Source organism: Garra rufa, chromosome 3 (genome assembly GCF_049309525.1).
Source record: "Garra rufa chromosome 3, GarRuf1.0, whole genome shotgun sequence".
Taxonomy (NCBI): Eukaryota; Metazoa; Chordata; class Actinopteri; order Cypriniformes; family Cyprinidae; genus Garra; species Garra rufa.
In genome coordinates, this window is record NC_133363.1 from 36,751,006 (window position 1) to 36,777,498 (window position 26,493).

The 26,493-nt window shown below is 36.6% G+C and overlaps 1 protein-coding gene across 3 annotated transcripts; it reads left to right on the top strand.

Annotated features, from left to right (window-relative positions):
- The first annotated feature begins 396 nt into the window (after nucleotides 1-396).
- Nucleotides 397-26,232, top strand: cyld (cylindromatosis (turban tumor syndrome)). 3 transcript variants are annotated; one of them, XM_073836060.1, is made up of 17 exons: nucleotides 397-720; nucleotides 6,469-7,099; nucleotides 7,393-7,698; nucleotides 10,257-10,362; nucleotides 12,206-12,298; nucleotides 13,583-13,699; nucleotides 15,205-15,596; nucleotides 15,871-16,036; nucleotides 19,581-19,722; nucleotides 19,836-19,958; nucleotides 20,120-20,211; nucleotides 21,763-21,829; nucleotides 21,948-22,080; nucleotides 22,953-23,061; nucleotides 23,231-23,349; nucleotides 24,333-24,549; nucleotides 24,649-26,232. In XM_073836060.1, exons 2-17 carry the CDS (start codon nucleotides 6,608-6,610, stop codon nucleotides 24,831-24,833), a joined length of 2,859 nt encoding a protein of 952 aa, XP_073692161.1. In that variant the 5' UTR covers nucleotides 397-720; nucleotides 6,469-6,607; the 3' UTR covers nucleotides 24,834-26,232. The 3 variants fall into 3 exon arrangements, with proteins under 3 accessions (XP_073692161.1, XP_073692162.1, XP_073692163.1); XM_073836061.1 differs by lacking the exon at nucleotides 13,583-13,699; XM_073836062.1 differs by lacking the exons at nucleotides 12,206-12,298; nucleotides 13,583-13,699.
- The last annotated feature ends 261 nt before the right edge of the window (nucleotides 26,233-26,493 follow it).

Sequence of the window (26,493 nt, forward strand, 5' to 3'; positions counted from 1 at the left end):
AAACGAAACGAAAAAACATAAACTTTCTATAAAAAACAAACCTGGTCTATTTTAATGGCTGTAACAGTATAAGCTGTTTGGCGGGAAAAAAGACGGGCTTCGGGTTGGACTCGGGCCAAAATTTTTGATAAGCTGTCGGACAAGGGACGGGCTACAGCCTGTGCATCTCGGGCCAGGGCCGGGCTAGGGCTTAGATTTAAGGCCCGTGCAGGGCTCTAGTACAACCTGTCACATTGCCAATTCCTTAAACTCATACAAACTACTGGAAAACCCCAAGAGGCGGGGCGAAATAAAAGACAGCCGAAATGATCAATAAGCGCTGTAGCTGTCAGTCACTGGCCAATAGGAGAGCAAGTTTCTTTCCACTGACGTAGCACGTTTGGTTGAACCGTCAGATACACACTGTAAATAATACTCACGCTGATTTCAAATGAAACAACGCTCTCGGCTCTACCAATATTACCGGATTTATTCTTGTTTACCTCAACGTCTCGCCGAGATTTTTCCCAGCGGGTTAAAAGCGCACGGAGGAGGCGGCTGTCCCTCCATTAACCGGTAGTAATGCGGAGTGTAGCCAGCGCTGGCTTCAGCTAAGCCCATCCGACAATGTCACATAAAGAGCATCATCTCTAGCAGCGCCACGAGAGTTTCACTGGAATAATCTCTTTCCCAAATGCCATCGAAGACGGACGGGTAATTACCGGGATATTTAAACCTCAGGTAAGAGGAGTCTGATCTGCTCATGCTGATGTCACCTGTTTACCTCTAGAGTCTGACTCTGATACACGATCAGCCTTAGATCTGTAGCTGTAACAGGGTTTACTGATTATTCATGACAACACAGCGTTATCCAGTGATGATGTTATATCTAAACCGAGCGCCGGGACTAGGAATAACAGTTAAAAGAGAAGCTGTTAGTTTGCGTCCTGTACCTGATCATTGTCATTTAGTGTAAGGCCTGTCCATCTTCGCTGCATCGTTTTCACCCGGCAGTCACTGTTTGGAGAAAGTGCATAACACTGACATTGTTATATTACATAATGAATTCAGTGATTGCTCTTCTAAAAGCCTGGTCATATTGCTAATGCATTGGTATTACAGGTGGGTGTTCCCAGCTCGGCATGTTTTTTTGTGTTGACAAGGCATCAACTTCTCAGATCACTGTTTTGTTTAATATTAAAGGATGGATGATGTGAAAGGAATGACAGTCAGCATAAAAATGGTCATTTTTTAGAGTTGTGGTTGCCTGTTTTAAATGTCAAGCACTTCACAGCTCAGATGATTGACTCAAAATGCTGCCATTGAGATGAATGGGAATGCTAACAGATTGCTTTGTCCAGGTATTGTTGACCTCCTTGATCCTGTCAGCCTGAAATCGAGTAGGCTTGGCTTGATTTAAAATCTCCTTTGACATGTTTGTCAAGATTCCTAATGTTTACCAGCATGGCAAGCTATGTGTGGTTCTGATGAAGAGCTATGTTTATCAAAACCGTGTTGGTCTTTTTAGTATGGCCCAAATCACTGCCTAAACTGTTGGATTTTTCTTCTATGTTAGACGGGAGATGACATGTGCAATATCAGTTAAAGGTCATGCAGTAAAGCGTTCTCTGTCTCGTCTTATTTTCTTGATATTAGTCATTATGCAGTAGTGGTGTTTGTGCACCATTATTGTGCATACAGGAAGCTCTTGGTGAGATTTAATTTGCTGTGTGAATTCCCCTGCTGCTGGGGAAAAACCAGACAGTCACACAGTTTGTGTGTTGATACAAGTGTGTTCGGCTGGCTATTGTAATATCACGGTCATTGATGAAGTATGCCATTTAATCAAGGCAGTGATTGTCATGTGATGTTGCTTAAAGGAGTAGTTCACCCACAAATTAAATTCTGTCATCATTACTAACCCCAATGTTTTTTTAAAATGCATGACTTCTGTAGAATACAAAAAAAGATATTTGAAAAATGCTGAAAGACTGTATCCATACCTTTCAGTGTATGCACAAAAACATTGAGACATCTTAAAAATACTTTGTGTTCCACAGAAATGTTTAGAATAATTTGAGGGTGAATAAATAATGACAGAATTATTTTATTTTGGGGTGAACCATTCATTTGGAGAACAATATGTTAAACTGAACATCAAGTTGTAACCCAACAGAGCACTAGTATTGTTTATGCTAATAAGGTTAACAAAATTGTTCTTAAAACCAAACAAAGTAAAATCAGTTAATTAATTTTAATGTACAGCACACTTTTTTATATTGCTAAAAAGTTATTATATTAACACGTACCATGTGATATTTTTGTTAATGCACAAACAATAGAAGAAGTGTTATTATTATAATAACTATTCTTTTTTGTGCATAGTTAGGATAGTCATAGTAGCAAGTAGCAATACATTATTGTGTAAACTAAACTATATATATACACTACCAGTCAAAATTTTGGATACACTTCCCCATCAAAGAGAATGGGGAAGTGTGTCCAAACTTTTGACTAGTAGTGTATATGTATGTATGCAAGTTTGTACACACAATAATGTATTGCTGCTTGCTACTATGACTATCCTAACTATGCACAAGCATAGAAGCATTTTATTATTTGCAGTTAGCATTGTTTTTACCCTAATCTCTGCAGCCCTGTTAGAACAGATGTGCGATCTCTTTTTGGGTTTCAAAACACCAGTTGAGATCAACTGTTTTAAATTATGATTTAAGATATGTTGTCAAATTCTTCTAAAAATTTTGACTAATAAAAAGAACAGCAGAGATGGGTTTAGGTTGAATAATGTTACCGTCTTGTAGTGTATAGGAAGATGAATCAGACCACGTTCAAAGTGCTCTGAATGGGTGTGTTACATTTTACACTGTTCACTTCATTTATTTTGCATAAATTATGCTGAAAATAGTTGTCATACGTCATAGTCTTGTTTTATTTGCTTAATTTACTTAAAATCATATGAACATTATTTAGAGAAAACCGATGGCACAGTATTTAACAGTATTATTCTGATAGGTGTTGGCAGCGTTTTTAATATTGAGCCGTTCTCATACATTCATTAACCTCATGTTTATTGTCTGAATTTTAACCTCATTTAGGCATATCTGCAGTAGTCGAGTCTGCATGCATCCTTGCACAATGTTCCCAGCTATAGCCCTGCAGTTGCTAATTATGGTAATAATATGGCAAATGCTAGTGGGTCACTGCTAGTTCCCCAGAGGGGAAAAGGAAGGATTGGTCAGAGCTGGTAATTTTAGGTGGCAACACAAAGGTCCCTTTAAGGCTAGTCGGTTCACTCAGGAGCCATAATTGTAACACCCCCAGACAGCTATTTCCAGTCATGCAAGTACAGCTCCTGTTTATCCACTTGAATGGAAAAAGATCAAATCTAAATAACATATTTGAAATCAGGAATAAAATCTGACAACAATGATATAAATTGTGATTCCTTATCACATCTTGTAAAAAAAAATGCACATGCATGTTCTGAAATGAACAAAGAGCCTATTAAAACTTTTCTCATTTTCTCTTATTGCAAAAGGCTAGGAGTAAATGCATTTCCAAAACTGTTGCTTTAAGTATTTAATTTATTTTATTACATTTATATGATTTAATTTATATTTATGTGGCTGAGTGTGAATGTTTTAACAGATTGCATAGCTATCTGATCAGTACAAATGTATGATTGGCCAAGTATAAATAGGCCTAAACAGATGATTTGTTCTGTAAAGTGGCACTTCCATACTATACAAAAGTGCACAAAAAGAACTTACTGGTGATCAGCATATCCTGTGGACTGGGGTGTCCAAAGGCCCCGATATACTTACTGTAAAGTTCTTTTTTTGTGTTCTTCACTTATAGGGCTAAAAGGAATTTTAAAATATGCTGCTGGAAGCACTTTATACAATAGGTTGCTTTAAAGCATTACAATCGTTGATTAGTAAAGTCAGCGTGTCACTGCAGCTGCCGTTAGAAGTCCTGGTTGCTATAGAAACGTTCGGCGCTCTAAGACGTGCGCTCAGTACTGCGCACTGGCTCGTTTAGCCGGAAAAATAAGCGTTTTTTTACGCTATTGGAGCGCAAGGAACCATATTTATGAGGCAGTTCTTGTTGGATTTCTTTGGAGATTTAAAATATGAAATTTAATCCTAAACTTGGTGAACAGTTTTGGAGAATTTGATGTTTTCCCATTCAAAGAGATAGAAGCTGCAGTTGCTAAAATATATTCCAATATAAAACAGTCATTTTAAATAGTAAAAACATTTCAAACTTTTACTGTTGTTGCTGAACTTTGGATCAAATAAATGTAGGCTTGGAGAGCAGAAGAGACTTCTTTAAAAAGCATTACAAATCTTACTGTTCAAAAACTTTTAACTGGTAGTGTATACCAGCTGGAGCAAACTTTTTGGAAAGTTTGCTTTGGCAAGCTGTTTAGAATTCCCAAATAGAACTTCAAAAGAACTTCGTTTGGTCTGATTTTGTAAGAAATGACGTTACACCAGTTAGTTCTTCGATATTCCTTGAAGTATAATTGGGCCTTGGCACCCTGTCTTTTTTACTAAATCCCAAAAATCTCCCACCACTGCCAAGATAACGTTTTTGGGTACACTTAGTGTTTCTCTATTTTGTCTGTCATCTCCTCTGTAGGGGTGGGTATCGTTTGAATTTTATCGATTTCGATTCCGATTCCGATTCCACTTATCGATTCCGATTCTTTTCGATTCCCAGTTTCGATTCCGATTTAGTAAAAAAAAAAAACAACAAACACAAAAGTCAAACAGTAATATATTAAACATGTTTATTTTCAGTGCTAGATTGCAACATATTATTTTATCACAGGGGTTCTCAACCTTTTTTATATCAGGGCCCCCTTCTTCTCGGGTCAGTTTTGCAAGGCCCCCCTATGCCTGACATTTCCTCTAAAGGTGTTTATTTTTTAACCTTTTTTATTAACCTAAACATTAGTTTTGCCTTTTTATTTTTCTCCTGCATGTTATAAAAAAAATCAAACAAACTTTAAATTAAAGCTATACTTTTGAATTTAAAAGAAAATCCTCTGCTCTAACTTTTTAACATGAATACACATATACAGATTTAAAGCACCTAAATTATTTAATTCAGACATTCTTCACAACTTCAGAGTACTCTTTCTTAAGTGACTGAATATCTACTGTTTGTATTTATTATAAAATAAACATATAAATGAAAAATACAGTAAATACATTGTAAATCTGTTTATGCTGGTGCTCATATGTGCTTAAACACCACTGACCCTTACAAGATCCACCTCTATGGGTAAGCATTCATTATAAAAAACTCACAGGACATTCATTTTGAAAACTATGCAAATATTTTGAAATTTCACGCAAAAATACTATGGATCAGAGCACCGAAAGCATGAATAGTTTGTGAATCAACAGCGGACTTATGCGTGCCTAATGTACGACTCCGATATACAAGAATGAATACATTAGGTATGCGCGAGTTCGTTACTATTACTCTGGTCATCTTTGCCTTTACATTACCGGGAGGGTTTGTTTCATGCAGCCAAGAGATAAAGTAGATACCTGTCTTCCCGCGGGGGTATAAGTGACTTTTATGTGGGCTTTTGCGGGACGAAATAACATATATTCCTTCTGGAGTGGGCGGGCGCAGGACTAAAATCCGTCCCTTGCAGATCTCTAAGATGAAGTTTGCGTGCAGCGGTAGATTTGTCTTCGGTTTTTACAAAGCGTAGACACACTTTTAAACGCTTACCGTGATCCATCTTTTCGACTGATGTTTACATTACCACGTAAAGTCCTGGCAGATTGCACGCGCGGAAGGTCCTGGCAGATCACTAGATGGAAAAAATGCAACCAGGAATCGAAACGAGGAATCGAAATTTTAATATTATAACAAGTATCCGATTCTTTATCTTAAGTATCCGATTCCAGAATCGGAATCGATTTTCGATTCCCAACCCTACTCCTCTGACATGATTTTGTGTGGCAGTAGTTTTTTTCTTCTGTTTTTCTGAGAGGGTGCTCGCTGCAGAGCCATATGGGAGGAGCTGGAGCTCCAGCTCCCCCCCGCTGGAGGTAATGGGTGGAGATAGACACCTAACCACACCCTAACCCTACCCCTTACCCTATCCCTAACCTTAACTCCACCCATTTGTTCACTCAGAGGTGGAGCTGGACATCAAGAGAGGTGGAGCTGGAGGCCATTTGGCTCTGCAGTGAGCAGTACTTGGTTTTTCTAGGAGTCAGTCAGATTTTATGTGCAATACCACCACCAATTGCATTGGAGTGTCAACTAGGTTTGCTGGCATTTGAATATAGTGGCTGGCACTGGATTAATTACAATATGTAGTAATAATTTGATACCAATATTTCATTTTTTAAGATACAAGACAGGCTCTTAATCTTAGGTTATTAAACCTTTATACTTTCATTTTTTTTTTAAATATTCTCTTTCTCTTTTTTCCAGCTCCTTATGTCCATTCAGTCCATCCATCCCATTGAAAAGGTCATGAAAGATCCCTCTTCCTAGTCCCACTTACCCCTGACGACCCACTGACCTTTGACGTGTGTTCCTGGCATCTTCAACCTTCTCCTGATATGCAGCCATGAGCTCTGCGCTATGGAGCCAGGAGAAGCCAGCAGGCAGTTTCCGGGACGACTGGCGCTTCTACATTGTGGTGAAGGAGTGTACTGTGGAAAAGCCGGGCCAGAAGACTCAGCGCATCCCACGTGGCAGCCTCGGCCAGGCCTGCCAGGAGCGCAACAGCCTGGGTCGCACAATCCCGCCTAGCAAGGGTAAGCGCAGCCTACGCATCCTGGACCAGACCAATGTGGTGGTGAGCGTAGATGAAAGGGACGTTATGGAGCTTGAGGAAAAGCTGGCAGAGCTGCTGTTCCCCATCACCAACTGTGAAGAACGCTACAGCCTGCTGTGTAACAGAGCGCGTCTGGACAGGGCCCACGACATCAACTGCGGATCAAAAGTTCGAGTGCAACTGAGATCCGGTGATGAGCCCCTTCCAGGCGTGGTCCGCTTTAAAGGAGCTTTGCTGCCTGACCGAGCACTAAGCGGTATCTGGTTTGGTGTTGAATTGCTGGTGAGCAACACTGTTTGTCTTGTTTGACGTTGTTTGTCTAGTTTTGGGTTCACCTGGTTCTTGAACATGTGATCTTTCAGAACAAAGCTGTGTTTGTCTCCGGGCTAAGCTGGGAGATTTAGATGAGCATAATTTAAGCCTGTAGGCTGCTTGTGTGGGTGAAGGCCAGTCTCAAACCTACCATCATATGTCAACAATGGTTTTTGTTTATATGGCACAAACGTGATGTTATTTATGTGAGTTCTGATGTCTGTGTTGGTGTATGTAATGTCCTTTTCTCCTCTGTCTTTCAGGAGGAGGGCCGGGGTCAAGGTTTTACAGAGGGCTCTTATCAGGGTCAGCAGCTGTTCCGATGTGAAGATGAATGTGGCGTCTTTGTTGCACTGGATAAACTGGAGCTCTGGGAAGATGATGAGCTGGAGGTGGATCGCGTGACGCTAGAGGATAATGACCCGGAAGTGGAAGGCGAAGGACCACCACTGGAAATCAACTCTCGAGTGTTGGTGCAGACACGGGACGGACCGGAACGGGGCACTGTTATTTTCTGTGACTTATTACCTGGCAACGAGAGTCTTGGATACTACGTTGGTGTTGATATGGTAAATGAGTTAGACTGTTCAGATGGTAAATAACTTTTCTTAGCTGCAGAGTTAAAGTTAATATTGAAGTGATGGTACCAATATATGGTACATCCCTATAAAATACACTACCATTCAAATGTTTAGGATCATTAAGATTTTTAAAGAAATATTACTTCTATTGAGCAAATAAAAAAAGGTTTCTTGAGCACCAAATTAACATACTAGAATGATTTCTGAAGGATCATGTGACATTGCGGACTAGAATAATTAATAATAATAATTGCATCAAAGGAATAAATAATATTTTGAAATATATTACAATAGAAAATGCACTCTAAAAAATGCTGGGTTAAAAACAACCCAACTTGAGTTATTTGGCAACCCAGTGCTGGGAAAATATTGGACAGAACACATGCTGGGTTATTTTGAGCCAGCTGGTTGGGTTAAATGTTTTTACCAAACATGCTGGGTTATTTTATATAAGTCAGCTATTGTTTAAAAATGATTATATTGCTGGCCTATTTATTTTAATGGAAATTAAAAATCACACATGGAATTATAGAGGCAACAGCAATAATCAAAAAATGAATATTTATTATTAAACAAGAACACCCATGGACAAAAATAAAACACATTAAATTTATTTGGGCGAATATAGTGTAGTTTACAATATTACATACATTTAAACTAGGGCTGTCAGTCGATTTAAAACATTTTAATCTAATTAATTGCATGATGTTTTGATTAATTAATCTAATCGCAAAATAAATTTGAATGTGAAAATACCCACAAAAGATTATTTACTTCAAAGGTAATATGTTCACTGCAAAATCACATAATATTGGGTTTAAAAAAAGAACAATATCAACTTAAAAATTAAATTGAATATTCTAATGGGTAAATTGGATAAATTTATGTTATGCAAGACCAAAAGGCATTTCTATCATGTGAAACGACTGACATTTTGTTCTTGTATGTTGTGTTGCTTAAAATAATATTGTTTACAGCACAGTTAAGACTTTATTAATGAAATAAAATGTATAAAAACCTTTGTTTCGCTGAAGTGCACCGAGAAACGCTCTCCCATGTAGAGTCAGCAGCTGGGTTGTTGCGCTGGAGACAGGCTCAACAGCGGTTTAGTAGAAAAAATAACCCAATATTTAATAACCCATTAAAAATGACCCAGCAGCTTAGTTACAGAAAAACTACCTAGCACCTGGGTAAAAAATATTAAAAACAACCCAATAAAATAACCCGGCAGGCTTTTTTTTAGTGAAGTTATTTTAAAGTGTAATAATATTTCATAATATTACTGTTGTAGACTTTGTGAGCAATGTTGGCAAAAGTTACTAACTAGTTAACTAGTTAAAAGATGCATTACAATATTGCATTTCTCCCTAAAAAGGGATTGCATTACATAATTACTTATATAATACTTATATAATTGCGTTATTAAATAGAGTTTGCATTCTACTGTTTTTATTCATTTTGAGGAATAGTTAATCTGTTTTTGTGCAAATGAGTTTAGTCTAGATCTAATGCAAGCATCTTGTCTAAACAGCGCACACAACGCCTCTACACTTACTCCCAATTTCTCGCAACATGGGGACAGGACAGCTGTCAGTCAATAAACGTAAAACAAAGTAACTGGCGTTACTTATTTAAAAAGGAAATTTAAAACTTACTTTACTAATTTCTTGGAAAAGTAATCAGATTACGTAACTTGTTACTTGTAATGAGTTACACCCAACACTGTTTGTGAACATAACTTTATAACATTAAAAACATAAAAAAAGCTTACATATCCCAAAATTTTGAATAGGAGTGTTCATCAAAAAAGAAAAATAGTTTGTATGTTCACCTCCAGTGGGACAGATGTCAGCGTGAAGGAGATGAAGGGACAGCTCAGTTTTCTCTGTGTGACCACCATAATGGCGTACTGCCAAATGCTCACACAAGACACAGCCAACACACGCCATTCCACTGTTCTCCTCTTTTCACCCTTTGTTTCTCTCTTCTGTTAAGCTCTCACTGCTCTCTCAGCAGAGCTCAGCTGGACTTGCTGTCACTGACATCTAAAAGGCGTAGATGTGAATAGGTTTAGGTTTTAAACAGTTTTACTTGTTTTTTTAGGACAGTACATTATTCTAATAGATTGTATAGATTGGTTTTAAAATGTTTTTGGGTCTATTTAGTAACTTAATGCATGTAGTATTATTATTAGAACTGTATTTGAATAAACACTAAGGATATTTGATGAGTTAGTATCTAGGAAAAGACTAAATTGGTCTGGCATGTAAAGGGTGTGTAGAGTCCAGAGACAACGGCCGTTCTGATGATAGTGTAGGTTGTGTAGTGTAGCCATTAGAGAATTACAGCTCTCAGTTAGTAAGATGGGTCCTGTCTGGGTCAGAACAAGAACGCAGATGAAGATTTCCATTTTGAGATAAAGACAGGCCAACCTTTGTTTGGGACGTGTTTATTTTGAGATTAAAATTACAGTGTTGTAGATGCAAACGTTAATGAGATGATCTAGTTCAGGTGCAGTAATAGGGTGCTGTACCTCTCGCCCTCAGGACAATCCCATTGGAGACTGGGATGGGATCTTCGACGGCAAGCAGCTGTGTAATTTTGCTAGTCTTGAACACACCCGTCTCGTCCCCATCTGTGATGTGATGCCAGGTAAGGGCTCTCACTTCATACTTTTGTATTTGTTAGACGTGAGTATTAGATTTTATTCTGGCTTTGAGAGTGATTACTGCTAGAAACCTGCCGTTATTGGCACTGTTTGTTTCTAGATTGAGTTTGAGCTTCTCAGATTCAAGAAGTAACTTTCATAGGAAATGTAAGGTTTTAAAAAATAAATATAAATGAATTAAAATATAGAATTTATAACACATTCATTGCATTTATTTTTATATGTATATACAGCTTTTTGAAAATGTAAATAAATTGCTTTTCTATTGAGTTACTGTTCATAGATTGCAGATATTTCTTTGTGTGTTTTAGACTTCAAGTCAGGGTGTAGGCTAAATATTTGTTGTCAGAAAGCACAGGGCTCTAGTGTGTGTGTGTGTGTGTGTGTGTGTGTGTGTGTGTGTGTGTGTGTGTGTGTGTGTGTGTGTGTGTGTGTGTGTGTGTGTGTGTGTGTGTGTGTGTGTGTGTGTGTGTGTGTGTGTGTGTGTGTGTGTGTGTGTGTGTGTGTGAGTCATGTTAACAAGCAGGAAACAGAAGCTCTTTTGTCTAAAGGCCTTGTTTTTGTGAGTGGAGTGTGTGGAGCTCTCTTTGTTCCCTCTATTTATTGATTTATTTCTTTGTGTGCATGTGTATGTGTGTGGGCAAAATGTCTTGTCTTGGTTAATGTCTTAACACTGTCACTCTTAGTTTAGTTTATGTGAAACTAAAGGAATCTGTAAATGCATACTGTACATCAGGGTGTAACCTGCTGTCAATCTTATGTCAAAGTAGTATTTTGTATCACAGTAAATGTGTGTCATGATATATTTGTTGGAAGTTTTACCCCAAAAATTAATAGAGATGTAACAAAGACAAATGAAAATTTTGGAAAAAAAAAAAACAATTGCACTGTAAAATAAATGAAAATGAATATTTCATAGGTATAATATTTTTACTTTACACTACTGAATTCCAATACTTATTTTCTAATTTCTGCACTTGAAAGAGATGTTTTGAATTTGGACTGCAGTAACTTTACTCATTTAAATCACTAGCTGTCTGCGATTCATTCTGTACTATTAAGAATTTGACGGAAACAGCAGTCCAGTTTTATTTTGAGGGAAAACTCCAGCTTTAGTGAAAACAGGCTTGCAAAAACACGCCTCACTACAAATCTAGTGAAATGCTGTCGTGAAAATATTGCATAACTGGTGGCCGTTGCTGTAAACTTACAGCATATGCAATAAACAAGTTCACTGCATTTACTGTGAACTGAGCTGTTCTGAGGTGCGGAAAACACTGGATCATAAGCTGATCGCCTGAACAAAGTGTGCACTACACTTTGAAACGTGCAGCGAAAACAGACTTGATGAATAGATTAAGCCATTATATTTCCGGTTTTAGTTCGTTTGACAGATACTATGCCAAAGCATAATGGCCCAAAACACAACTTTGAAGACCTTAGAATAATAAGTTTAAATATATTTTAAAAACTACACTTTGCCCAGAAGACCTATCGTTTCATATGGTCATGTGACCATGATGATATCGATACCATGAAATTAATAATACCGTTACATCCTCAATATTTCATAATTATAAAGTAGTACCTATTCTTAAAAAAACAACAACAACACATTTTGTTCTTTTTATTTGGAACTCGCACCAAAAAAAATCAGATTATTAAATTGTTAATGTTACTGGACAAATCAATATAATACAATTATCTTGAAAATTTAAATTTAAGTTTAAAAGGAAAAAAAAATATTCTTTAAGAAAGATAATCTTATGGATTATAAATAAAATGAGCTTTTTGCTTGTATTGAAACTTATCCTTATTTGTTTACAGAATACTCCATGCAGGATCAGAGGCTGCCCAAAGTCTTTGCCTGCAGGGGTGGCAATGACAAACCTGCTAGCCAGAGCAAACCAAAGAGCAAAGGTATTCATCCTGTTATATATTTACAATATATAGTGGTGGGCGATAAGAGCAAACTTTTGTATATGAGTAATTCTATTTCATTATAGTTATTTTTAGGAATAAGTTTACAACATCAAAATATAGATACCAGTGGAATTCCACTATTGCCATACCACAAAGGCTAGTCTAACCAATATAAGTAAAAAGATTTCAAGTAATTACTGAAAAAATAACTGATTGATTTCTCTTTTGTTTTGTCATTTAATTAACACTAACACCATAGACAGCAGCAGGTATATGAGGCTGATGTTGCTTTTAGACCTAATACACAGATCTGATATATTATTGATACACATGCAGTTTTTTTTTTTTGCTCTTTACGTTCACTTAAAGAAGTTTACTTCCAGAATGAAATATACTCACCCCCATGTCATCCAAGATGTTAGTGTCTTTCTTTCTTCAGTCGAAACGAAATTAAGGTTTTTGAGGAAAACATTTCAGGATTTTTCTTCATATAGTGGACTTGGAATGGGTTAAGGGTTCAAATTGCAGTTTCAATGGAGCTTCAAAGGTCTCTATGCAATCCCAGCTGAGGAATAAGGGTCTTATCCAGCGAAAAAATCTGTAATTTTCTAAGTAAAATACAACTTTATATACTTTTGAACCAAAGATGTTCATTCTGGAATTGAACTTTGTCAGGATTTTGGGTGCATGAGAAATAGTTAGACACAGTTGTCCATTATATACTGCTGATGATAAATAATAATTAAACATTTGCTATGCTTAATTAACCTAAATAATTAACTTAATTAACTTAAGTAATATTTGATGTAATTTGTTACTGACCATATATGTCCAGTTATTTAAAACTGTAAATGACTGTACTGCAGTTCCACAAAAATATTTTTGTTGGACTCGTCTTCACAGTGTTATTAGGGATACCTGACATAAAGATTGAATGCATTTGTTAAAAGTACTGAATCTTTATATTTACTTGATATAATGAAAGTATGTGGTTTTGAAAACAGTCTGAAAGAATTTTTAAGTACTTATGTACATCCTCTTACTCTCACTAGCTCTAATGTCTTTTGCTGCTGTTTTGCTGAAATTTGTACATTTGTCCTAAATTTCATCCTGATGGATCATGTGAAATCCTCACCAGGCATGTGATTCCGGCAAGAATACACAAAGTTGGTGAACATGTAATCCCACATGTATTCCCTCTTTCTATTCCTCTGTTCACACACACATACACACACATGCTGTTTACTGTCTTCCTATCTTCCTATCGTGACTGTTATTCAGGGTTAGGCCTACAGCCTGGCAGCAGGAGCAAGTCTGAGTTTTATTATACGCTAAATGGCAGCTCGGTTGATCACCCTGCTCAGTCCAAAGCCAAAAGCACATGGTACATAGATGAAGGTAAACAATAATCAATACAGATGGAAGACTGGGAAACTCTAATAATAAACATCTTAACAGCAAGGTGCCCTCCTACTAATCTCTAGCCTGAAATTAGACCACTCTCAACTTTAGTTCCCTTTAATAGTCTTGGCATGAATAAGTAATCACATGTTAATCAATGCCTTCGAATGCATCAGCGGCGATTTGAAAAGGCAACTTGCTGCTGAGATCTTTTATTGGGAGTCCGGTTCACACGTGACCTCATAGCATGACCTCATTGATCAGAAACAAACATCTCAGGTGTCATTCTTGAATGTTCTGTTCTAGTCATTTGTGTTTGGGAAAGTCAGTTAAGTGTTTAGTTATTTACTATTTTTTTATTTATTTGTCTTTTTAGAAAACTGTTAAATTGCATCACACATAGAATGTTTAGTATTTATGGCCAGTTTTATGTATGATTTGTGAAAGCCTTTTATATTTGGTATCAGGCGTATTTGGTTTATCTCCACTCATCCATTGTGCAATTGTGTGTGTTAGAATGTTTGTATTTAGTATTGAACACATTGGGAGACTGTATTCCTTATAACATTGCTTTCATCTGTGTAATTATTTCATATTTCATGTCACTCTGTACTAACATGCACATTTGGAGGATGTTGCAGGGGCGGTCTGTGATTGGTTAAGGGGTATATATTGTGTTTGTGGCCTGTGCTGCTTTCATTCTCATTCACCAGGCCGTCATTCTCACAGTGGTGATTTTTTTTCTGTAGCCTAGTGTTTCTCCAATATCTTCATATGTCATGTGTTGCTGTGTGCTTCAGTGAGGAGAAAACAGCCAGCTTTGAAAGTTTTGAAACCAGAAAGCTTTACAATCATATTTTGGCTACCGTTCAAAAGTTTGGGTTAGAAAGATGTTTTTTTTTCTCCAGCAAGGATGCAATAAATGAATCAAAAGTGACAGTATATTTATATACTTATATATTTTTATATATTTAATATTTTTATTTCAAGTAAATGCTGTTTTTTTTAACTCTCAATTCATCAAATGACACTGAAACAAATGTGTTTTTTGGCTGTTTTTTTGTTGTTGTTTACAACATTGATATTGAGAAATTACTTGAGCACCACACCAGCATTGACTTCTGAAGGATCTTGTGGCACTGAAGACTGGAGAAGATTTTAAAATTAATTAAAATAGAAAACTGTTATTTAAAATTGTAATAATATTTGAGTTGTACTATATTTTGGCGAGCATAAGAGAACTTCTTTCAAAAGCATTTAAAAGAAACCCCAAACTTTTGAACGGTAGTATATAAATGCAAATCTTCTTAATGACAGATGACTGTTTAATTCAAGATGCTGAACCATTTATTTGTGCACCCATTGAATCCATTTATTATGATGTCATCTGATCAGTTTATACTGATTGAGCAAATTCCTGGTCCTCCACACTGATGCATCATCTGGTTATCATGACCTCTTGGTATACAGCCTCTTATTTCTTTGACTTTGTTTCTTGTTAGTCGGCGAGGACCCGGCCAAATCCTTGACGGACACACCCCCAGACTTCAACCCAAGCTCGTCCCCTTCTCGAGCTCCGCCCACAACCTCCTCGCTGTCCAATGATAACAAGTTCCACTCCCTGCCCTTTAGCTTGAGCCACAAAGTTGGCCCCAGTGGGAGCATGAGCCATGGCCCTCTCTCCCTGTCCGCTGGCTCAGTGATAGGGGAGCAGCAAGAGATCCTGCCACCTGCTACTACTCCTGTCCAGAGACCTCCATCACCACCACAAGGCCAGCCAGGGTTAGAGGTCGGGTCATTGGTTGAGGTCAAAGAGAACCCACCGCTGTGTGGGGTCATACGCTGGGTTGGTCTACCTCCAGGACTACAAGAGCCACTAGCTGGGCTAGAGCTGGTCAGTAGGTTTATGTGTGTTTGCTGTACTGTAAATATACATTATAAGCACCAAATCAGCATATTAGAATGATTTCTAAAGGATCATGGCTGCTGAAAATTCAGCTTTGCCATTACAGAAATAAATTACATCTTAAAATGTATTAAAATATAACAATATTACTGTTTCTACTATACTTTTGATCAAATAAATGCATCTGAGCATAAGAAACTTCTTTCAAAAGCATAAACAAATCTTGCTCTGTTTTAACTCTGTTTCTTTTGTGTGTGTTCAGGAGGAAGAGTGTGTGGGCTGCACTGATGGAACGTTTAAAGGGATTCGTTATTTTACGTGTCCACCAAAGAAAGCTCTGTTTGTCAAACTGAAGTGCTGCAGGCCTGACTCACGATTCCCATCCTTACACCATTCACCCAACCCCATAGAACGATGCAACTCCATAGGTAAGAAACACCCAAACATGAAAATTCTGTCATTAATTACTCACCTTCATGTCATTCCAAACCTGCAAGACCTTTGTTCATCTTCAGAACACACATTAAGATATTTTTGATGAAATCCGAGAGCTTCTCACGCTGGATAGACAGCAATGCAACTGACACATACAAGACTCAGAAAGGTAATAAGGAGGACATCGATAACATAGTCCATGAGTGGTTGAATCGTTCTGTCGTAGAATGTCCGTCTTCCGTTGTTCATTGTCAGTATATTCTGGTTCAGATAAGTAAGGCTGGGCAAAAAATCGAAAGTCATCCTCTGTGGAAATCTTCAGACATGTTTACGAAAACTTTTATGTACAGTGTGCGTCTTCTGCTTGTAAATAAGGCGCAGCGGATCCAGGTTGTATGTCAGAATGCTAGCCTCTACGTCAGCAGCACCACATGCATGCATTGTACTCTTGTGAATATGTGTCGAAGACTGACACAGAAGAGAAGAAATCGTTGAATAAAGTTGTTATTTTTATTTTATTTGGCACAAAGTATTTGTGTAGCTTCATAACATTACAGTTGAACCACTGATGTCACATGGAGTATTTTAACTATGTCCTTACTAGAGGTTGCATTAGACTTTAACATTGTCGGTAGGGATGTGCACGAGTACTCGATTAATCGATTACTCGAACCCATCAGCGACGATCGAGCATGAAAATCATGATCGATTGACTCTAAAAATTTGCGGGGCTTCAGTTGCCGTTGTTTTAAAGTAACGGGAGAAGCGCATCCACTACTTTATCATTGGCACGTAGTTCAAGCTCTCATGCATTTTGTGTAGATAAATACAATTTGTAATATAACATTTACGTATTTATGTATCTAGGCTATGTGATTAATTTTATATACAATGCGTCATGTATAAAAAGCGCTTCAGCTTCACCTCATGCTGTTATTTCTTTTAAATGTTTGCTGTATACTGTGACGCAAACGCCCTGCCCCTTGCTTAAACTCCACCCCCGATTAATCGAGTACTCGTTTCTCAAACCTGTGGATTAATCGAAATGAAATATGATCAGAAATGCCCATCCCTAATTGTCGGTCATTTTGACAGACATGGTCTTAAAAATTCTGTCATAATCTATTATTACCCGTCATTTTAATTTTCATAGTTTAATTATAATAACACATTTAATTCACATTTAGATTTTTAATGATAAACCTACAGAGTGAGCATACTGTACAGGCTTATGCATTTATTTATGAAGAGACCAGATGAACTGTACGTCACTGTTCATGTTCAACACCCTGCAGTGACAGCAGATGACACTAAAAAAAAAAAAACATGCTAGGGCTGGGTAAAAAAGATTGATTTTTAAATTTTAATAGATTCTAATTTTTATGAACCAATATCGATTCTGCTATCGAAAATGCATGCTAAATATAACGTTATTGGGGTCGCTTCAACCCACATACATGAAAAGCAACCTGCGGCAACAGTGTTAAAGTAGCCCAATTCCACGGGAAAACCGTGGACTTGGCAACATTGCACCGTAGCTTAAAGTAGTTCACTTCCAGAACAAAAATTTATAGATAATTTACTCACCCCCTTGTCATCCAAGATGTTTATGTCTTTCTTTCTTCATTCAATAAAAAAATTACGTTTCTTGAAGAAAACATTTCAGGATTTCTCTCCATATAATGGACTTCAATGGTGCCCCCCAAGTTTGAACTTACAAAATGCACTTTAAATGCAGCTTTAAAGGGATCTAAACAATCAAAACGATGGGTCGTTTTCGAAACAAACTGACAATTTATATACTTTTTAACCTCAAACACTTGTCTTTTCTATGCCTGCGTGAACAGTTTTTTTCCAGTTCAAGACTGTTAGGGTATGTTGAAAAACTCCCATCACGTTTTTTTTCCCCAACTTCAAAATCGTTCTACATCACTGCAGAATACCGACCCAGTGTTTACAAAGAAAATACAAAGAAGAATTGCACCCTTTACAAAAAAAAGAAGGTAAAACAGCGATGTAGGATGATTTTAAAGTTAAAGAAGAAAACGAGATGGGAGTTTTTCGACATACTCTAACTGTAATGACCCGGATTATACAGACTATGCATGCGCATCACAGAGACATGACAAGACATAGACAAGATGCGCATTTGAGGTAAAAAAGTATATAACTTGTCAATTTGTTTCGAAAATGACCGATTGTTTTGCTAGATAAGACCCTTCTTCCCCGGCTGGGATCATTTAATCGGGATCGCATTTTAGAAGTATAAACTTGGGGGCTCCATTGAAGTCCACTATATGGAGATAATCCCTGAAATGTTTTCCTCAAAAAAAAAAAATTATTTACGACTAAGGAAAGAAAGACATGAACATCTTGGATGACAATGGGGTGTGTAAATGATCTGTACATTTTCGTTCTGGAAGTGAACTACTCCTTTAAACTGGGTAGGCCTACTCGCATGTGCATAATCAAAACACATAGCAAAAGATTCGTATACCCTCAATGTAATCTGTCAAAGTGACGGATGGCCTTCAGATTTTTCCATGACTGACCTTCCAGACCTTGCGTTGCTGTCTATGCAGGGTCAGAAAGCTCTCAGATTTCATCAAAAATATATTAATTTGTGTTCCGAAGATGAATGAAGGTCTTACAGGTTTGGAAAAACTTGAGGGTGAGTAATTACTTTTAATTTTTGGGTCAACTTTTCCTTTAATGTCCAGTGCTACACATGCTTAATAAACAGCATTTGCAGCATAATGTTAACTAAAAAAAATATTCAGGTTTCTTTTTAAAAAGCAAAAAAGCTGTTGGTATACTTCATTTTCTGCATTCTGCTCTGTCTAGTGCATAATTGAAAACACAAGCCTGTAAAAGTATACTTTGTTAAACCCTGAACGTGGATAGATGCATTCTGTGTGTGCAGAGGTAGCACTTTGTTTTTGAGTGCTCAGATCACTAGTACATACTGATGATGTGATTTGAGCACCATGCAAAAAAAAAAAAGAAAAAAAAAGGGCAACACAGTGTGTGTACAGACAAAAAATTACACCAGAAGTAAATGAACCAGAATTATCTATTATTTATTTTTTGATCTGTGCATTTTTCAAAGTTCCTTTGTATGTATACTTTGCAAAGCTGATAAACTGGTTTGTATTACAGACATGTGGGTGTAGTTAGCTCAATGTAAACTGCTTTACTGATGTGTCACATCTTTTTCTAAATCGTACATAAGCATATGTCGCCATGACAAAACAGATTAAACTTTGCACAGATAAGAACAGGAAGCCATACTAGTATTATGTTAACATGTACAATAAATAAATATTGTGGCTATACATTACATTAAAAATAGCATGTTTTCATAATATATATTTTTATAAACTGAAAGTCAAAGTTTATTTTGTGTAGTAATTAACATTTGCACTGTCAGTAGATTTTAACGTGTTGGTGTCAGAACATGTTTTTTAAAACCTGTGAGCAGTGAAGCGCATAGTGTATTTAATCAATATAACTAATCAATATGTTTTTTTTCTGCAGCTTTTGGTGGTTACCTAAGCGAAGTAGTTAATGAGAACACTCCTCCTCGGACAGAAAATGATGGTTTGGAGGTGATGGTGGGGAAAAAGAAAGGAATACAAGGACATTACAACTCCTGCTATCTGGACTCTACTCTGTTCTGGTGAGCACAAACACAAATGTTTAATTTCTCTCTGCATGCATACATTTGCTTAAAGATTATTTCTTTAAATAAATTTGTAAATATGTATTCTTCTGTCTCTTTCTGTATGTCAGTCTTTTCTCCTTTAGTTCTGTGTTGGATACGGTGCTCCTTAGGCCAAGATCTAAAACTGATGTAGAATATTACAAAGAGACACAAGACTTACTGCGCACAGAAATAGTCAACCCACTACGAATGTGAGTGGCACACAGTTTATTACTGCACATTATTTGGCTCACAAAACTTGTGATCATTCTATATTTAAGTATTCACTCAATTTCTTTTTCTCATTCTCTGTCACAGACCTGGTTGTAATATTTTAATAATCTGTGTGTATGTGTGTGTGTGAATTTGTTAGACATGGCTACGTGTGCGCCACTAAAATCATGAAACTGAGGAGGATATTGGAGAAAGTGGAGGCAGCGTCAGGATTCACTTCAGAAGAGAAAGGTCAGAAACGTCTCAGTATATTTAAAAAAAATGTATTGATGAGGAAATGCTGCCCTCTAGAGGTGCAAACAGAAGTTGCTTAGCTGAGATATTTTCATGTTGTGTGTCTGTAAAATTGAGGACCATCACAAATGGGTAGAGCATTCATTATAAGAGGTGCACCAACATGATTTTTACAGGAAATGTTTATACTACATTGATTGTAAAACACTACTCTCTTTTCAAAATATTAAGAAATAATATTTTCAGCTGTATGGTAATACAGAAATATAATTATGTCAGACCTGTTATTATGTGATCACTTGTTACATTTTTGAGAACATGCTATCCCTTCTGTTCTCACGATACTGAGTAGTTTGGGAGTGATTTTTTTTTCAAGTACTTGATAGAACTTACTAAGGATCTTTTATCTTGACTACATCCTGCTGTTTTAGGGAACATTGTGCAACCATACTGAACACAGGTGGCACCTATTATGTCCACTTTGTGCTTTTATAAAGTTATCACACACAGCTAATTTATTGTACTCAAAAATGAATTGTTCAAAAAGAGAAATAAATAAATAACTGCATAATATTTATTTTACTTTGTTTATATTACGGTGGTCTAATTTAATATAATATAGACCCACTTTATTTATTGTATTGTACTTTTATTTATAGTATCTTTTGCTACTTTGTAGTAACATTTAAAATAATCGCATACATGTTTTTACATTGTACTTACATTTAAAACAAATACATGGATGTAATTACATCTCTAAAAAATTTTTTTTGTTGTTGACATAAGTACATAGTAGTTAATGACACCTATTATTAAGTGGGATCTCGTATTTAGATTTGTTCAACGCCAAACAATATACAGTCAAGCATGAAATTATTCATACCCCTGGCAAATTCTGACTTAAAGTTACTTTTATTCAACCAGCAAGTTTTTTTTGTCCAGAAATGAAACAGACTTCTCCCAAAAGATAAAACTGTCAAACTGTTGCAAACTGTCACAGTCTGTGGGAAAATCCAAAGTTCTATACCATTCCAAATTGTCCAAGCTGTTCTAAAGCATCGCTAAAGATGAATGCGCAAAAATCCCAGTGGAGACATGCAAAAAGCTGGTCAGCAATTATAGGAAGCGTTTGATTGCTGTAATAGCCAAAAAAGGCTTTTCTATTGATTATTGAGAAGGGTATGAATAATTTTGGACATGACACTTTTTGTTCAAATGTAAATAAAAGATGAGTAATATTTCTTTCCACAATGATGTCTCTTGTACATCGTCTTATCTTCTGGGAGACGTCTGTGTCATTTCTAATAAAAAAAAAACTTGATGGTTGAATAAAAGTAACCTTAAGTCAGAATTTGCCAGGGGTATGAATAATTTCAGGCTTGACTGTATATATAAACTTTCATGATTACCTACATATAAACTACAAATATTTGTGAGGTAAATTATAATAAACTGATTGATTGCCACAGTTCAAATATTATCTAAATATGTTAAAGTATCAAAGATTCTGTGTTGAGTGATATAATAAAGCATTCTCTTTCTGTTTAGATCCTGAGGAGTTCCTCAACATCCTGTTTCATCACATCCTGAGAGTCGACCCTCTTCTCAAACTTCGGTGCGCCTCTCACGCCTTTCAAATCCATGCCAGAATCAACATTCTTGGGATCTTCATAAAGCTGTTATTATAAAATGGTGTTTTTGTCTTTGTAAAAACATGATTGTGTCATTTGCAGGTCTGCAGGACAGAAGGTTCAAGACTGTTACTTCTATCAAATCTTTATGGATAAGAAAGATAAAGTGCTGGTGCCAACCAGCCAGCAACTTCTGGAGTGGTCCTTCATCAACAGTGATCTCAAATTTGCAGAGGTATGTACATAAGGCATGGTATATAACAACATAACTAATGGAGAGGCCACTTTCACTTTCATGTTTTACTGTTCTTTAAATATGTAACCCTGGACCACAAAACCAGTCTTAAGTCGCTGGGGTATATTTGTAGCAATAGCCAAAAATACATTGCATGGGTCCAAATTTTTGATTTTTCTTTTATGCCAAAAATCATTAAGAAATTAGAAAAGTTCATGTTCCATGGAGATTTTTTGTAAAATTCCTACTGTAAACATATCAAAATGTAATTTTTGATTTGTAATATGCATTGTTAAGAACCTAATTTGGACAACTTTAAAGGTGATTTTCTCAGTCTTTTTGATTTTTTTGCATCCTCAGATTTCTGATTTCAAATAGATGTATCTCAGCCAAATATTGTCCTATCCTAACAAACCATACATCAATAGAAAGCTTATTTATTGAGCTTTCATATGATTTATAAATCTCAGTTTTGTCAAATTTAACCTTATGACTGGTTTTGTGGTCCAGGGTCACATATATTCTTTTGTTTTTCTGTTTAAAATCTTTTTGAAAGAAGTCTCTTATGCTCACCACGGTTGCATAAAACAGTAATAAAGTAATATTGTGGAATTGTGATTTTGATCATTTGAATAGGAAGTTTAAAAGAAACTACTGTAACCTCTTAAATGTCTTTACTGTCTTCACTTCTGATGAATGTAATGCACCCTTGCTAAAGTGAAATGTTGATTTTTTTTTTTTTAATTAAGCACATAGAAAAAAAATTAAAGATGCATTTAGAGAAGAATTTACACATTCAGATATGTTGTTTAGTGTGGAGTAAGGACAAAATAAGGGAACTGTCATATTCATGTTTGTTTGTTTCTATCTAGGCCCCTTCTTGCCTTATAATTCAGATGCCTCGGTTTGGGAAGGATTTTAAGATGTTTAATAAGATCTTCCCTTCTCTGGAGCTTGACATTACAGATCTATTAGATGACAGTGAGTCAATTCAATAACTTATTTGTGCTGCAATTAGAATAACATTCCACATACCAAAGTAATGTATCTATGTTTGAGGTAAAGAACTAATGTTTTAATATGCATCATTGTGGCTATGTTCCATGTTTTCTGTGTTTAAAGTAAAATGATATAACAAATTTTTTGTCAGCTCCTAGAGAATGTCGAATTTGTGGTGGCTTAGCTCTTTACGAGTGCAGAGAGTGCTATGAAGATTGTGACATCACACCAGGAAAGATCAAGCAGTTCTGTGAAAAGTGCAATACACAGGTAGGAAAATGACACAAACATGCTCTTCTTGCTCTATGAACATTCAATTATCTTGTCTGCAATACTTTTCATATCCACTAGATGGAGACTTTTCCAAATGAATAACACTAATGCATTTACCTTAGACATCTGTAGTAGTTCCTTTCAGTGGTTAATTATACAAGCCATTCTACAGAATTGGTCCAAAGTCAGAGTTGGAAACATCTCTCAGTGTATGTATGCAAATTGTATAATATTCAATAATAGTAATTTGAGGGTAATTCTCATATTGTGTTTTCAGAATGTTTTGGTATTTGTCTTCTGCCCAAATTTGTCACTACCGCAACACAGTAATACATAATTTATTTAGAAGGGTTAAATTGACCTATTAAGATTTAGTTTACATCTACATTGGAAATATATTTTCTGCTATTTTTATGATTTGTTGTATTTTGTAAAAGGCAAAAAGTTGATCATACTAATTTAAAAGTTAAGGATTTTTACGTTTAAATATACATTGAACTAAACACTGTTTTGTTAGTGACATGAAAATGCCGGACACATTTTTTTTACTTAAGGTTTAATTTAAAAATAAAACATAATATATATATATATATATAATTTTTTTTTTTTTTTTTTTTTTTTTTTTTTTTTTTGAACTTCACTTTTTATAAGAATCAGAAAGATACCTTTAAAAGCAATGGAAAAAATACAAAAATTATTTCAATATCATTTCCATAAGCTGAAATTTAGGAGTTAGGGTTTGGGACAGCCACCTCCCAATTAAAAGTACTTAATAAATGATGATTTTAAATGTATTAAACTTACTATTATTTTAAATATTATTATAGGTTTCGATAGATAATAGAAGGATCTTAGTAAAAATCTAAGATTTGCATACTTAAATGTGTTTTTTGGTTGTGGGACAGCATTATTGTGCATATTTATGTTTTTTTTTTCTGTATATCTGTCACTGCACATGTGTTCACTTCCTGGACCTTTAGGTACATCTGCACTCACGGCGTAAGTCTCATCGGTATGTTAAGTTATCAGTCCCTAAAGAGCTGCAGGAGTCGATTTGGAGACAGGGATCTTACCCTCACCAGCAGATGGAGCTGTTTGCTGTGCTCTGCATTGAGACGAGCCACTATGTCGCCTTTGTCAAATATGGATCCGCAGACTCGGCCTGGCTATTTTTCGATAGTATGGCTGACCGTGACGGTACATCATTTTAATAAAACTCTTAGGCTACTTCTTGAGTCACAATAATAAATTGACTCAGTATTCTTAATTGTCAACTTTTTCTGTTTTTGCTGACAGGCGGTCAGAATGGCTTTAACATCCCACAGGTGTCCCCATGCCCTGAAGTAGGGGCCTACCTAAAGATGACCCCAGAGGAGCTCCACGCATTGGACCCCAAGAACATCCAGGGCTATGCACGCAGACTTCTCTGTGACGCCTATATGTGCATGTACCAGAGTCCCACCATGAGCCTCTATAAATAGAGAGGGAGAAATAAAGAAGGATGGAAAGGTAGGAAAGGAAATGGCCGAGAAGGAGAGAGATGAGGAAACAAGGCAACAGAGGAAAGGAGCTGTAGTGAAGAGAGAATGAGAAAGAAGAAAAGTGCCCAGGAAAGATCCCACATCCAGTTGCCTCATCCTCTCTTCAGCGTCTCTCTGTACATACCACAGGGTGAATATGGTCATGAGAGCGAAGGCGAGATCAAGAGAACGAACGAACGAAAAAGCCTATTTGCACTGTGTGAGAGCATATCTGTTTGTGTGTGTTTGTTGAAGTGTTGTTGTTGTTTTCTCTGATTTGTGCCGTCTTTGGCTCAGCTCAAACTCTTGAGTGTTCGGAGCGGTGTTTTGCACGGAGAGAATTCGCAGTCTTTCCAGCCCTCAGGTGTTTCGCAGACGCTCACTCACCTGACGGCTTCACATTCACCACCTCCCACCAGAACTGACCCCTCCAAACAGCAACACATTCTACCCCTGTAAATGAAGCCTTGGACGAATGAACAAAACGGGATGTTTCCCTTCTGTCTGAATGGCTCGTCACCAAACCCATCTTAATGCACTGCAGTGTCCAGCATTAATTATAGTTCAGACGCACTGTGTGTAGTCCCTGTTTTTGCCTTTATATTTTGCTGTGAAGTCTTTGTCCGGTGTGTTCACATACAGCAGAGCCCTTGACTGCCATGCACTGGTCCCAGATCAAGACCGAAGAATGAGATGATTAAGCACACAATGAAGAATAATATAATTGAGCTTACTTGGTTTTATTCAAATTTTGTTTTTATAAATGTGGAAACTATATTATTTTAAATATCGCAAAAAATGCTATAGCAGCTCCCCAGGCCATGCTCTCAAAATCAAAATTAGTGGTCAATTACTTCGTACAGATGCAAGTCGATTTTTGCAAATACTATGATAATATTATGATATTCCAAAAGTTTTGAAGTCAAGGACATGTTCATGTTTTAAAGAACTGATTCCAGTTCCTGTTTGTATATGACGTGCTCTGGTTTGAGCGTTCACGGCTGAGGCTGAATAGGCAAGAGCTGTTTCACGCTATACTGCAGTGCTGTTGGCTAATTTGCAGTAACACTGTTCATCGAGATACTGGTTTGATGTACTGTGTGCATTTTTCCTATGGGTTATTGGATTGTTTACACGGCCTGGTTTAAACTGAAGAGATATGAAAAGAAACATGCATTGGGATTGTTTTTTAATCTCTGCTGATGTAACCGTACACTATGGGAGAGATTCTCCGTGAGCGGCTGTAATGGGAGAAAGGATGACGACTGGTGTACTTGTGTAAAATGAAGCCAGGTGGACTTTATTATCTCTGTGCTGTTCTCTTAAATGTTAACTAAATTAAAACGCCATTTTGAAAACAGCTTTTGTGGTAATGGCTGCACTGCTTTAGATTTGCTCATTTGGGATTGTTTGTTAAAATGTGTGTGTTTTTTTTTTTAATAGAAGTGAAGACAAGCAAGAGGAGGAATGAGTGTAGTTTGTGTGTGTGCGTGTGTGCGTGTGTGCGTGTGTGTGTGTGTGTGTGTGTGTGTGTGTGTGTGTGTGTGTGTGTGAAGTGAATATTTACCTTGAAAAGTTGACAGATGTGCCACCAAGCTGTGAGAATCTCTGTCTTTGCATG